This window comes from Mya arenaria, chromosome 16, assembly GCF_026914265.1.
Source record: "Mya arenaria isolate MELC-2E11 chromosome 16, ASM2691426v1".
In the NCBI taxonomy this organism is placed as follows: domain Eukaryota; kingdom Metazoa; phylum Mollusca; class Bivalvia; order Myida; family Myidae; genus Mya; species Mya arenaria.
The window spans coordinates 28,451,526-28,465,348 of NC_069137.1; the positions used below are offsets into that span (position 1 = coordinate 28,451,526).

The 13,823-nt window shown below is 34.7% G+C and overlaps 1 protein-coding gene across 2 annotated transcripts in view; it reads left to right on the top strand.

Annotated features, from left to right (window-relative positions):
- The window catches only part of LOC128221909 (uncharacterized), a 68,799-nt gene that overhangs the window by 37,235 nt on the left and 17,741 nt on the right, over positions 1–13,823 (top strand). For both annotated transcript variants that reach the window (XM_052930558.1, XM_052930557.1), the window contains exons 11-12: positions 598–721; positions 2,657–3,240. In XM_052930558.1, coding sequence (XP_052786518.1) covers positions 598–721; positions 2,657–3,240 — 708 coding nt within the window. The remainder of the gene's footprint in view (positions 1–597; positions 722–2,656; positions 3,241–13,823) is intronic.

The window sequence follows — 13,823 nt, forward strand, 5'->3', positions numbered from 1 at the left end:
ATTAAGGTCCGGTCAATTTTACACCGATGCTCTTTTTTATAATAAAATAAATAACCATAACTGCACTGGCAATCATTTTAATTATAACAAGTGTAGGATTTTATGCGTGGTGTGGACATGATCTGGAATAGTGACATGTCACCATAAAATAAGCTATAATTGGCATAATAATCTTGATATGTAACACAACTGAAACCAAACAAAAAAAGTTGACAGGCAGTAAAGGTTTCACATGCACTGTATTTGACTGTTACATGTTGTGAAACGTTTAGACACGAATACAAAGGATGTTCTTATAAAGCCTTGATGTCTCACTCTGTAAAGATACTCGTACGTTTGATGTAATTTTTAACAAACTATGCGTATTGTTACAATGTATTTGTCATCCTGAACAAAAGCAGAACTATTTTTTGAAATCCCATTCAGCACAAATATTATCTTAAGAAGGTGTATATGACATTTGTATTGCAGAGATCTGTGTGGCGTAATAAATTTCAGGGTTGAATGTAATACTTGTTACATCAGCCCAGAAATATATCTTAAATAATAGCTGCACTGAAGAAATTGGTCGTAAACATTTGTTCATGGTTGTTTTAGGTGATGGATGGGGTGCTTTGCTTATTGCTGGAACAGATGAAAACCCCAATGTAACAAAACGATTTGAAAACGATATAGCTAAAATGGAAAAAATCATAACAGAAGTGACGGTGATGGGTGTAAGGTATTTATTTTAAGCTCGACTATTCAAAGAATATTGAGGCTAAACTACTTGCCCCTGCGTCTTTGTTGGTGTCCGGTTTAAGGTTGAGGGCAAGTTTATCGATATTTTCATGGAATTGAGTTTAGTACCCCTAGAGTCAGGGTAACCAAAAATAGAAAAGCAGTTAGAACTGAATAACTTTAGTTAGGGTGGACATATTTCAACCAAATTTGGTACATAGAAATAGTTATTTTGAACCTTTCATGGGATATTGTTTGGGGTCCCTAGGGTCATGGTCACTGTTACTTAGAAAAGACAACTGTTTGGTACGGTATGGTTGACAAAGTGTGACTAAACTTGGCACGTTCCATGTGGAACTTCCATCGGATTGCATTTTGGGCCATGAATAGGTCAAGGTCAAGGTCACTGTTACTTTACATAGAAACAAACCAGTTAAAACTGATTCTCACAACGAAGGCTGAAGTTCTTTTGTTTATCATTGAAAACTTGATTTCGTTGCATTGCGGCGTTGTTGTTTTTTATTTGACTATTGAATTTGCTTTTGTTAGACACTAACCTGGCTTTTAACTTTAAAAAAGTCCCAATTGAAAAACAAGTAACTGGCTACTGTAGAACAATCCAAGACACAAAATTTAATCACAGGAAAACATAGGGTTGACAAATGCGTTCTCTCACAAAATTCAGTAGTAATACATGGCCCATGAGGTCAAGACAGAATAAGGCTACAAACAACCAATTTACATTGTTCCACAGGCAATGATATTTCCAATTTTTACACTGCGAACTATTTTGGCGATACCATGTCAAATTATGTCAAGCTCTATGTAAAAAAGCCACCCTTTTCTGCTCTTTCATTCAACTCACAGGTGATTGTCACATTGCCTGGATACAGTAATACATCCTTTTTTCATTTTATTTTTTTCATTATTATTTATTTATTTGGGTCAAGATAGTGAAAACATGTAATTTTAAGAAAATTAGTATAATATATAAGCCTCAGTTTACATCATTATCGTATTCATTTCTTAGACAAAACTGCATTTAGTCGAGCTTGCTGTCAGCGCCAAAGGCCAGAAGAGCTTATGCGATGGTAATGTTTATGTAGTATGTGCGTCCGTGCGTCTGTAAACAATACCTCGTTAACACGATACAGCCTTCAGTTTTGATTGTATCTTGATGATACCTGTACAGTATCTACATATCAATTAGAGCTCGGTTCCTTTCGAAAACCAGCCAGATTCGCCCATTCATGCCTAGATTATGGGCCTTGATGGTATAAAAATCATGTAAACAATTGCTCGTTAACACGATACAGCCTTCAGTTTTGATTGTATCTCGATGAAACTTGTACAGTATCTACATATCCATAAGAGCTCAGTTCTTTTTGAAAACCAGCAAGATCCGCCCATGCATGCCTAGATTATGGGCCTTGATATTATAAAAAAATCAGTGTGTCATTTAACAAAATTTTGCTCATTAACACGATACAGCCTTCAGTTTTGATTGTATCTCGATGAAACTTGTACAGTATCTACATATCCATAAGAGCTCAGTTCTTTTTGAAAACCAGCCAGATCCGCCCATGCATGCCTAGATTATGGGCCTTGAAATAATTAGATTATGCTTGTGAACATGATACAGTCTTCAGTTTTGAGTATTCAGATACCCATAAGGGGTTGGTTCTTTTCGAAAACAGTGATGTTGACCACACAAACCCAGTCAGTAGAGCATCTATAGGCCCTTTTGGGCCTCTTGCTTTTATTAATACGCAATGACGTTTAGCGAACGACATAATTATAAAAGGCATGTTAATCAGCATAGTTATTCATTTGGAAGATCACGCTTGCCCTTTTGTAATATCGATACATTTTATTTAAAATACGTACCCACGTTTATCCATATTATTGTTTCACGTTATAACTTGATTTATTTTAGAAAGAAAAAGGTCATCACAGTGAAGAAGTCCACAAGAAATTACAAAGAACACATTGATAACGAGTTCAATATCAATATCAATATTCCTGATATATCCACCCTCGTATTAGTTTATTCAGGACACCATTCTGATGCAGGATTCTGGTTAGACTCTGAAAATATTATAACGGATGATGAATTGAAATGTAAATTGAATAAACTAAATCATGTTAAGAAGATCATTTTAGTTCTTGACTGCTGTTTTCCAAAAGGACTGACCTTGAGCGATAAAAAATATCTGCAGCTGAATGCCGTTATCAGCAACGAGAGTGCTTCGTGTGATACAGAAGGAAGCCAGTTCATAAATGAAATTGTTCAAGCACTGACAGAGCCCTGGACGTGTACGTGTTACAAGAATACATCTATTCTCAAACATTCTGAATTACAAGACCATTTATCACGACACCTAAACCGACCTGACTCTACAAACCCTTCCGAGCAAACAGACACTCGACGGGAAATTGACCGTATCCTGGCGTTTAGACCGGTTGGCTCAGGATGGCAGGATGCCTTTGAAAAAAAAATTCGAGAAAGCAGCCTTATAGGTCAGTAAATTATCAAGTATTTAGACTTATATATGTAATTACATTATACATAAGGTAAAGGTAAAGGTAAAGAAGAACACAACGTACGTTAGAAATACACTGATTAAATGAGCCTGCTATGTCTCATATCACCACATTACAAACCGAAACGTGCAACTTGTCCTTTTTAGCTACACTGAGCATGAAGTGCTTCATGTGAGCTATGTGATCGGTCTATGTCCAGCATCCGGTGTCCGCCATGCGTCGTGTGTCGCCCATAACAACTTGTCCTCCTAAACCGCTCTTAAACTATTAATGAAAATTCAAAAGGATGTTCCATGGGTGGTACCTTTTCAATATTTTCCAAAAAGGAAATGAAGTCTATGCATACCTCTGGTGCCATGGCAACCAAGAGGATAAACTTAAAAAAGACAAAATCCGTAAGGTCAACAACCTAGAATTTTGGCTTTTTAACAATGTCTAGTGATTTCCTACCACGATTGTTCTAATCAATCCATTAGGTCAAAATTTGCCACGCCCTTGTGACCACCTGTTTTACATTTGGATATAAAGCCATTAAATGGAATTCTTTTAAAGTCATCTTGTCCGAAACAGCTGGGATCTGACACTTGTGATATGGTTTAAAACGTTAAATAGTGGTCCTGTACCAATATTGTGCTCCTGGTGCCATACCAGGCCCCACCCCGGCGATCACAAGTTTCTTACATAACTTTTATTTAATAGGGAAATCTTTGAAGGTGTTCTGGGGCCATGATTACGAACAGTCTGAAGTCCAAGTCTAGACTCAAACTCGGAAAAGCATTTTTATAAAAGAACAAACAATCATATTTATTGCATTTCTTTTACAAAACATTATGTAAATATTAGTAAAACATTCAAATAGCAATATATTTCAGCAAATTTTACCGTCAATGCTCTGGTAGAAGGAAAATTACAATGAAATGAATGTTTGCCATAATATGTCTTGAGTCTGAACTCAGACTTGAGACTGTTCGTAATCACTGCCCCTGGTCTTAAACCGCCAGGACCAGACCATTTGTTTGGTATGTAACATCAGAGGACTGCTCTTCACCAAGTTTGTATACAAAGTTTGTCCCTTTATTAAAAACTGGCCCTGTCTTGCTGTCAATAAATGTCTTTATTCTTTTTAAGAAAAGCGTGTTTGTATTGTTTTAAGGTCATGTTAGGTATTTATGTTTTGCTTGAAAAATTACCTTTAGTAATGTCAACTTTCAAACATGATTTTGATTTATATAATATTTGACAAACAGTTTGTTTTTTTCCCACGGTAGTCCCAGTAAGTAAACAAATAACGTCTGTATATCAAATTAAATGTGTCAAAGGGTCATATCACTTTATTCTCTAGTTGCACTACCCACACAAACACAGATTGTCAACAGGTCATATTATTATATTTTCTAATTACATCCCCTTTACCAATTAAGTAAGTCAAAGGGTCATATCATTATATGTTCTAATTACATCCCCTTTACCAATTAAGTAAGTCAAAGGGTCATATCATTATATTTTCTAATTACATCCCCTTTACCAATTAAGTAAGTCAAAGGGTCATATCATTATATTTTCTTATTACACCCCCTTTACCAATTAAGTAAGTCAAAGGGTCATATCATTATATTTTCTAATTACACCCCCTTTACCAATTAAGTAAGTCAAAGGGTCATATCATTATATGTTCTAGTTACACCCCCTTTACCAATTAAGTAAGTCAAAGGGTCATATCATTATATGTTCTAATTACACCCCCTTTACCAATTAAGTAAGTCAAAGGGTCATATCATTATATGTTCTAGTTACACCCCCTTTACCAATTAAGTAAGTCAAAGGGTCATATCATTATATGTTCTAGTTACACCCCCTTTACCAATTAAGTAAGTCAAAGGGTCATATCATTATATGTTCTAGTTACACCCCCATTACCAATTAAGTAAGTCAAAGGGTCATATCATTATATGCTCTAGTTACACCCCCATTACCAATTAAGAAAGTCAAAGGGTCATATCATTATATGCTCTAGTTACACCCCCTTTACCAATTAAGTAAGTCAAAGGGTCATATCATTATATGTTCTAATTACACCCCCTTTACCAATTAAGTAAGTCAAAGGGTCGTATCATTATATGTTCTAATTACACCCCCTTTACCAATTAAGTAAGTCAAAGGGTCATATCATTATATGCTCTAGTTACACCCCCATTACCAATTAAGAAAGTCAAAGGGTCATATCATTATATGCTCTAGTTACACCCCCTTTACCAATTAAGTAAGTCAAAGGGTCATATCATTATATGTTCTAATTACACCCCCTTTACCAATTAAGTAAGTCAAAGGGTCATATCATTATATGTTCTAATTACACCCCCTTTACCAATTAAGTAAGTCAAAGGGTCATATTAGTATATGTTCTAATTACACCCCCTTTACCAATTAAGTAAGTCAAAGGGTCATATCATTATATGTTCTAATTACACCCCCTTTACCAATTAAGTAAGTCAAAGGGTCATATTAGTATATGTTCTAATTACACCCCCTTTACCAATTAAGTAAGTCAAAGGGTCATATCATTATATGTTCTAGTTACACCCCCTTTACCAATTAAGTAAGTCAAAGGGTCATATCATTATATGTTCTAATTACACCCCCTTTACCAATTAAGTAAGTCAAAGGGTCATATCATTATATGTTCTAGTTACACCCCCTTTACCAATTAAGTAAGTCAAAGGGTCATATCATTATATGTTCTAGTTACACCCCCTTTACCAATTAAGTAAGTCAAAGGGTCATATCATTATATGTTCTAGTTACACCCCCCTTTACCAATTAAGTAAGTCAAAAGGTCATATCATTATATGTTCAAATTACACCCCCTTTACTAATTAAGTAAGTCAAAGGGTCATATCATTATTTTCTCTAACTAACCTACCTTAACCAAATTAGTATGTTGAAGAGTTATAACACTATATTCTCTAGTTACCCTTCCTTAACAAATTTAGTTTGTCAAGGGGTCATATCACTATGTTCTCAAAATACCCTACCTTCACCAATTATGTTTGTGAAAGTCAAGTCAAATCAACCAACATTTATTCTCTCATACCATAATATATGGCAAATGAAATATAAAATGAACGTAAATGACATATCATTATGTGTTCTAATTACACTACCTTCAACAACTAAGTTTGTCAAAGTGTCATATCGATATATTCTTTATAAAGTTAGATTAATCCAATACACTTTTGGCGATACATGCACAGTTTTTTGTTGTTGTTAAGGGGGGGGGGGGGATGTCGATTTGAAAAAGAATAAGAACAATTGGCTTATACAGTGTTTCCTCAAAACAAACCGAACATTGTTCATGCGAAATAGTAAGAGGTCGATAATTCATAATTTTAAATAGTTAAAATATTTACTAATTAGAGAATACAGTGAAATTACACTTTGACAAATTTTATTGGTGAATGTAGGATAATTAGATAATATAGTGATTTGACTCTTGGACAAACTTAATCGGTGAAGGCAGGCTAATTAAAGAATATCGTGATATGACACTTTGACAAACATGATTGGTTAAGGTAGGGTAAATAGAAAATATAGTGATTACCCGTGCCACAAAAGCTTCGCTAAAGCTTCGCAAAACGCTGCTAAAAGCTTCGCAAAACGATGCGGAAGTGGCCAAAAAAGCACAGCTTTTGCGAAGCTTTTTAATTGGTCACTGAAAAAGCGCAGCTTTTCAAAAAAAGCACAGCTTTTCAAAAAAAGCACAGCTTTTGCGAAGCTCCTTCGTTTTGACCAGAAAAGTGCAGCTTTTGAAGCTTTGTGCGGTATTGGCCAAAAAAACACAGTTTTAGTGAAGCTTTATGCCACAAAAAGCGCAGCTCTTCTGCACAGCTTTTGTGAAGTTTTGTGTGGTATTGGCAAAAAAAGCGCAGCTCTTCTCAAAAACTCTGCTTTTTGTTTGAAAAAGCGCAGCTTTTGCGAAGCTTTGTGCGGTATTGGCCAAAAAAGCTTCGCAAAACGCTGCTAAAAGCTTCACAAAACGATGCGGTAGTGGCCAAAAAAGCACAGCTTTTGCGAAGCTTTTATATTGTTCACTGTAAAAGCGCAGCTTTTCAAAAAAAAGCCCAGCTTTTGCGAAGCTCCTTCGTTTTGACCAAAAGTGCAGCTTTTGCGAAGCTTTGTGCGGTATGGCCAAAAAAGCGCAGTTTTAGCGAAGCTTTATGCCACAAAAAGCGCAGCTCTTCTGCACAGCTTTTGTGAAGTTTTGTGTGGTATTGGGAAAAAAAGCGCAGCTCTTCTCAAAAACTCTGCTTTTTGTTTGAAAAAGCGCAGCTTTGTGCGGTATTGGCCAAAAAAGCGCAGCTCTTCGCAAAAGCTGTGTTTTTTGTTTCAAAAAGCGCAGCTTTTGCAAAGCTTTGTGGGGTATTGGCCAAAAAAGCGCAGCTCTTTGCAAAAGCTGTGTTTTTGGTTTGAAAAAGCGCAGGTTTGCGGTTTTGGCAAAAAAAGCGCAGGTCTTCGCAAAAGCTGCGTTTTGGGTTTGAAAAAGCGCAGCTTTTGCGAAGCTTTGTGCCTTTTTGGGGGGAAAAATGCGGCTTTTACTAAAAAAAATATTTTGCGAACATTTGTGTAGTTTTAGCCAGAAAAAAAACCACAACTTTTGTGAAAAAAGCATCAGGTTTTGTTTTTTTAATGCAGCTTTAAGAAGTCATTTTCTTCAGTATTTGCCCTCAAAACTGATGTCTTCCCCCCTAACAACTTCTGAACAATCTAAACCAAAAAATAGATTTAATAAAGATAGATCACATGTATAGCAATCAAGTTTACTCTCATTAATTTTATTGCAAAACTTCCCCAATAAAGAATAAAAACAAAACATTATGACCTTTTATTGCTGTATTAAAATGTGAAATTGTTGAATATCAATTTTTTTTACTGATACTTTAGTCTCTATTAAACCACATGAAAGCATATTCTAAATGTTTGAAATAAATATTTATACTTAATATTGTTTATTTTTGTTTAGATCTTTTAATTATTTACACCATTATTTGGTGTAGAGGCATACCTTTCAGTATGATACCTAAATTGTAAACTATTTGTAGCTCACCTGTCACATAAAGACAAGGTGAGCTTTTGTGATCACAATTTGTCCGGCGTCCGTCCGGCATCCGTCCGTCCGTCCGTAAACTTTTACTTTAAACGACATCTCCTCATAAACCGCTTAGCCAATTTCATCCAAACTTCACAGGAATGTTCCTTGGGTGGTCCCCTTTGAAAATTGTTCAAAGAATTGAATTCCATGCAGAACTCTGATTGCCATGGCAACGGAAAGGAAAAACTTTAAAAATCTTCTTCTCCCAAACCACAAGGCTTAGGCCGTTGATATATGGTAGGTAGGATCACCAAATGGTCCTCTACCAAGATTGTTCAAATTATGGCCCTTGGGTCAAAATTGGCCCCGCCCCGAGGGGTCATGGCTTTTCTCTATATGTTTATAGTGAAAACTTCAAAAATCTTCTCCTCTCAACTTACTTGGCCTAAAGCTTAGATATTTGTCATGATTCATCGTCTAGTGGACCTCTACAAAGTTTGTTCAAATTATGGCCCTGGGGTCAAAATTGGCCCCGCCCCGGGGGGTCATGGGTTACATGCTCTATATGTTTATAGTTAAAACTTCAAAAATCTTCTACTCTGAACTTACTTGGACAAGAGCTTAGATATTTGGCATGATTCATCGTCTAGTGGACTTTTGCAAAGATTGTTCAAATTATTGCCTTGGGGTCAAAATTGGCCCCACCCCGGGGGGTCATGAGTTTTCTCTATATGTTTGTAGTGAAAACTTCAAAAATCTTCTCCTTTGAACTTACTTGGACTAGAGCTTAGATATTTGGCATGATTCATCGTCAAGTGGACCTCTACAAAGAATGTTCAAATTATGGCCTTGGGGTCAAAATTGGCCCCGCCCCGTGGGGGGGGGGGTCATGGGTATACTTGATATGTTTATAGTTAAAACTTCAAAAATCTTCTCCTCTTAACTTACTTGGACTAGAGCTTAGATATTTGGCATGATTCATCGTCTAGTGGACCTCTACAAAGATTGTTCAAATTATGGCCTTGGGGTCAAAATTGGCCCCACCCCCTTCGGGGGTCATGGGTTTTCTCTATATGTTTATAGTAAAAACTTCAAAAATCATCTCTTCTGAACTTACGTGGCTTAGAGCTTAGATATTTGGCATGATTCATCGTCTAGTGGACCTCTACAAAGTTTGTTCAAATTATGGGTTTTCTCTATATGTGTTATAGTGAAAACTTAAAAAATCATCTCCGAACTCACAAAGACAAGTAACGTCTTAATTTAAACTGGATAACATATTTAGTACACATACCAATTTTCAATATGGGCCACATACAACAATTAATAACAAATATACATATATAGATACACACGTAAAATCAAGTAGTGACAAGAGCTTAGATATTTGGCATGATATATCATCTAGTTGACTTGTACCAATATTGTTCAATCTTTGGCCCTGGGGTGAAAAAATGGCCCCACCCGGGCGGTCATGAGTTTCCTTATATATGTATATGATGAAAACTTATAAAATCTTCTTCTCCGAAACCAAAAGGCGAAGGCCTTAGATATTTGGTATGAAGCATTGTTTATCGGACCACTATTAAGATTGTTCAAACTTTAGCCCTGGGGTCAAAATTGGCCACGCCCCGTGTTCATAGGCTTAGGTTTTCAATATTTTTATATAGTCTTATATAATAAAACTTTAAAAATCCTCTTCTCCAAAATGTAAGACCTAGAGCTTTCATATTTGGTATATAGTTTTACCTAGTGGACCTACACCAAAGGTATTCAAATTATTGTCCCGGGGTCAAATTGGCCTTGCTCAGGGGTCATTTGTTTTTACATTGTCTTGTCACTTAACATCTTTTCCTCTGAAAGTAAAGGTCAGAATGACTCCATACTTGATATGTAGCATCCTTACATGGTCCTCTCTCAACTTTGTTCAAATGGTTTTGTTTGGCCCCTTTTAGGGGTCACCAGAGCAAAAAATAGAAAAACCTTTAAACAACTTGATCTTATTAACTGCTTGATGGATCTTCAAGTCTGAAGCAAACCGCTTTGACAATTTTGATGAAACATCATAGGAATGATCCTTGGTTGGTGTTTTTTCAAAATTGTTCAAAGAAATTAATTCCATGTAGAACTCTGGTTGACATGGCAACCTAAAGGAAAAGTGTCAACAATTGGTTACAATCATCTTCTTCTCCTAAACCCCTTGGACAATTTTGATGAAACTTCATAGGAATGATACTTGGTTGGTGCTTTTTCAAAATTGTTCAAAAAAAATAATTCCATGCAGAACTCTGGTTGCCATGGCAACCTGAAGGAAAATATAGGCTGTCGTGTCCGCGCTGTGACTTACTCTTATATGGACAGATTTTAAAATGACTTGCCATATGTTTTCGACATACCAAGACAACGTGTCGTGTGCAAGACCCATTTTCCGTAACCTCTAAGGTGAAAGATACACTAAGTGTTTATTCACAATGGAATGCTGAATATGAGGACATAAAGAGTGTTGGCTGTCATTTAGTATGATTGTTTGTTGTTTTTTTCTATGCTCAGAGGCAATTTAATATAACTTGCAATATGTATTTGACACATAAAGGCAAGATCAACTTTTTATGTACTTGTTCATAGATCAATGTCACATTGGGGGGCATTTGTCACATACTTTGACAGCTCTTGTTCAATATTCTTTGAGAAACAAGCTATATTAATAACAAAGGTTAAACTCTTTTACTCAGGTGAGCGATTTAGGGCCATCATGGCCCTCTTGTTTAAAACTGTCAACTACATAAGAAAATGACCTTTTCCATACTGTGCCTTATGTAGCCTTTTTGTTAAATTTAGAGGTTCCTAACAGCTCTGTTTATTACACAGTATGAACTACCAGATTGTTAATTAATACTTTACGTAATTGATCAATCAAATTTTCAATATCTGATAGGCCATCAGGCAGTTTTATTACCCCTTGGAAAACAACACTGATTCTTATCAGATGTACATTTTATGGAAAAACATTCTGCAAATTTTGAATGATATTCTGTTCAATCCATATAAGTGTAAAAACAAGAAATCAATGAGTTTTAAAACTACATCTTATAAATTTCATTGTATTTTTATGAGCTGGATATCATTTTGAAATATAAGTCCAACATGTTAAAGAAAAAAGTCACTGAGGTTATTACGTAATTGATAAACAACTAAAATAAGTATAAGATTAGAATATTATAAGAACTCACCAGTATTGCATGTCATCTTTTACAAAACATCAAATGTTTGGATTGTCATTCCAAATCATTGTCCATGTTCATCTGATCTTATGATAGTTATATCATAAATTTAATATCATTAATTTATCCCATTAATTATCAATGGTTGTTATTTGTGTAAATTCATTAATTCCTTTAAAAACATCCAACCCTTCCTGCTGAAATCCCAACAAAATGGCTGCCCCTATTTCAAATTTGGTTCTGAGATTCTGATTGGTTGTTGACAAATATGGCTTATCATGGGAATGGCTTATGAACAAAGCATTAAGATCTATGATGATAACATGTATAGAAATTAAAGTAATATGAATTCTGTGAATATTCAGTTGAATGCAATTAATAACTGTTTATTTTGCAAGTGTATCATTTTGCATAATATTATAAAATTATGATTTATTGCATTGATCTATTAAAAATATCCTTTTTTTATTTTATTTTGAATCATTTATTGATAATTCATTTATTCATTTATTCATCCATTCATTTAAAAGTAACTAATTAAGTAAATTAATTATTCAATTTATTAATTATTTATTAATTTATTTATTCATTTCTTCATTCAATTATTTATTCAAATCTTCACTCACTCACTCACTCACTCACTCACTCACTCACTCACTCACTCACTCACTCACTCACTCACTCACTCACTCACTCACTCACTCACTCACTCACTCACTCACTCACTCACTCACTCACTCACTCACTCACTCACTCATTCTTTCATTTATTATTCATTCATTCAATCACTAATCAATCAATCAACCAGTGAATCAATCAATACATCAGTAAATCAATCAAACATTCACATTCATTCATCATTCATTCATCATTCATTCATTTATGCAATCAATCAATCAATCAATCAATCATTCATCCATGTATTATTTTATTTTTGGATTCAACCCTTTTTTTCCATATTTCATTCATTCATCAAGAGATTGAATACTTCATTCAATCAGGAATAGAATGTATGAATTTGATCAATGACTAAATATTTTTTTTAATGTTATTGTAGATTTACACATGGATAAACTAAAAATTCTTCAGCTAAGAAAAAGCTCTTATTATTTATATAATACACTTAAAACGCAAAAAAGTACACCTACAAAGCAAAAGATAAAAAAAAATAAGCTTCGTCTTTTCTTTTAAAGCTTCGTCTTTGGTTGAAAAGCTTCGTCTTTTCCAATAAATATGGGCCATCTTAAATTTCAAAGCTTTTATGTTAAAGACGAAGCTTAAACAAAAAGACGAAGCTTTTTTTCAAAAGACGAAGGTTTAGCGAAGCTTTTTTACTAAAAGCTAACCTTTCATGAAAAAAATGCAGCTTTTGCGAAGCTTTTGAAAAAAGCAAAGAAAAAGCACCGCTTTTGCGAAGCTTTTGAAAAAAACGCAGCTTTGGAAAAAAAGCGCAGCTTTAGCAAAGAAAAAGCTTCGCTAAAGCTGCGCTTTTTATGAAGCTTCGTTTTTATTTGGCACGGGTAATGACCCTTTCAAAAACTGTATTGGTGAAAATAGGGTATTTAGAGACTATTTAGTGATATGACCCTTTGACAGACTTAATTGGTGATGGTAGTGTTATGAGAGAATATAGTGATATGACCCTTATATGACATATATAATTGAATAAAATAGGGTAACTAGAGAACATATTAATATGACACTTTGACAAACTTAATTGGTGAAAGTAGGATAATTAGGGAATATAGTGATATGACCCTTTGGCAAAAATTATTGGTAAAGGTATGGTGATAAGAGAATAATATACTGATATGACCCTTTGATAAAATTAAGTTTTGAAGGTTGGGTACTGAGAGAATATAATGATATGAGCCTTTGACAAACTAAATTGGTAAGGCTGGGTATTTAGAGAATAAAGTGAGATGACATTTGGACAAAATTAATTGTTAAAGGTAGGGTAATAAGAGAATAAAGTGATATGTCCCTTTGGCAAACATAATTAGAAAAGGTAAGGTGATAGATAATATAATAGTATGACCCTTTGTCAAACTTAATCGTAGTGTAAAGGTAGTGTACTCATTAAAGAATACTGTGATGTGACCGTTTGACATACTTAATTGGTCAATGTAGGGTAATCAAACAATATAGTGATATGACCCTTTGACAAACTTAATTGTTGAAGGTATTGTAATTTGAGAATACTGTGATGTGACCATTTGACATGCTTGATTGGTCAATGTAGGGTAATCAAA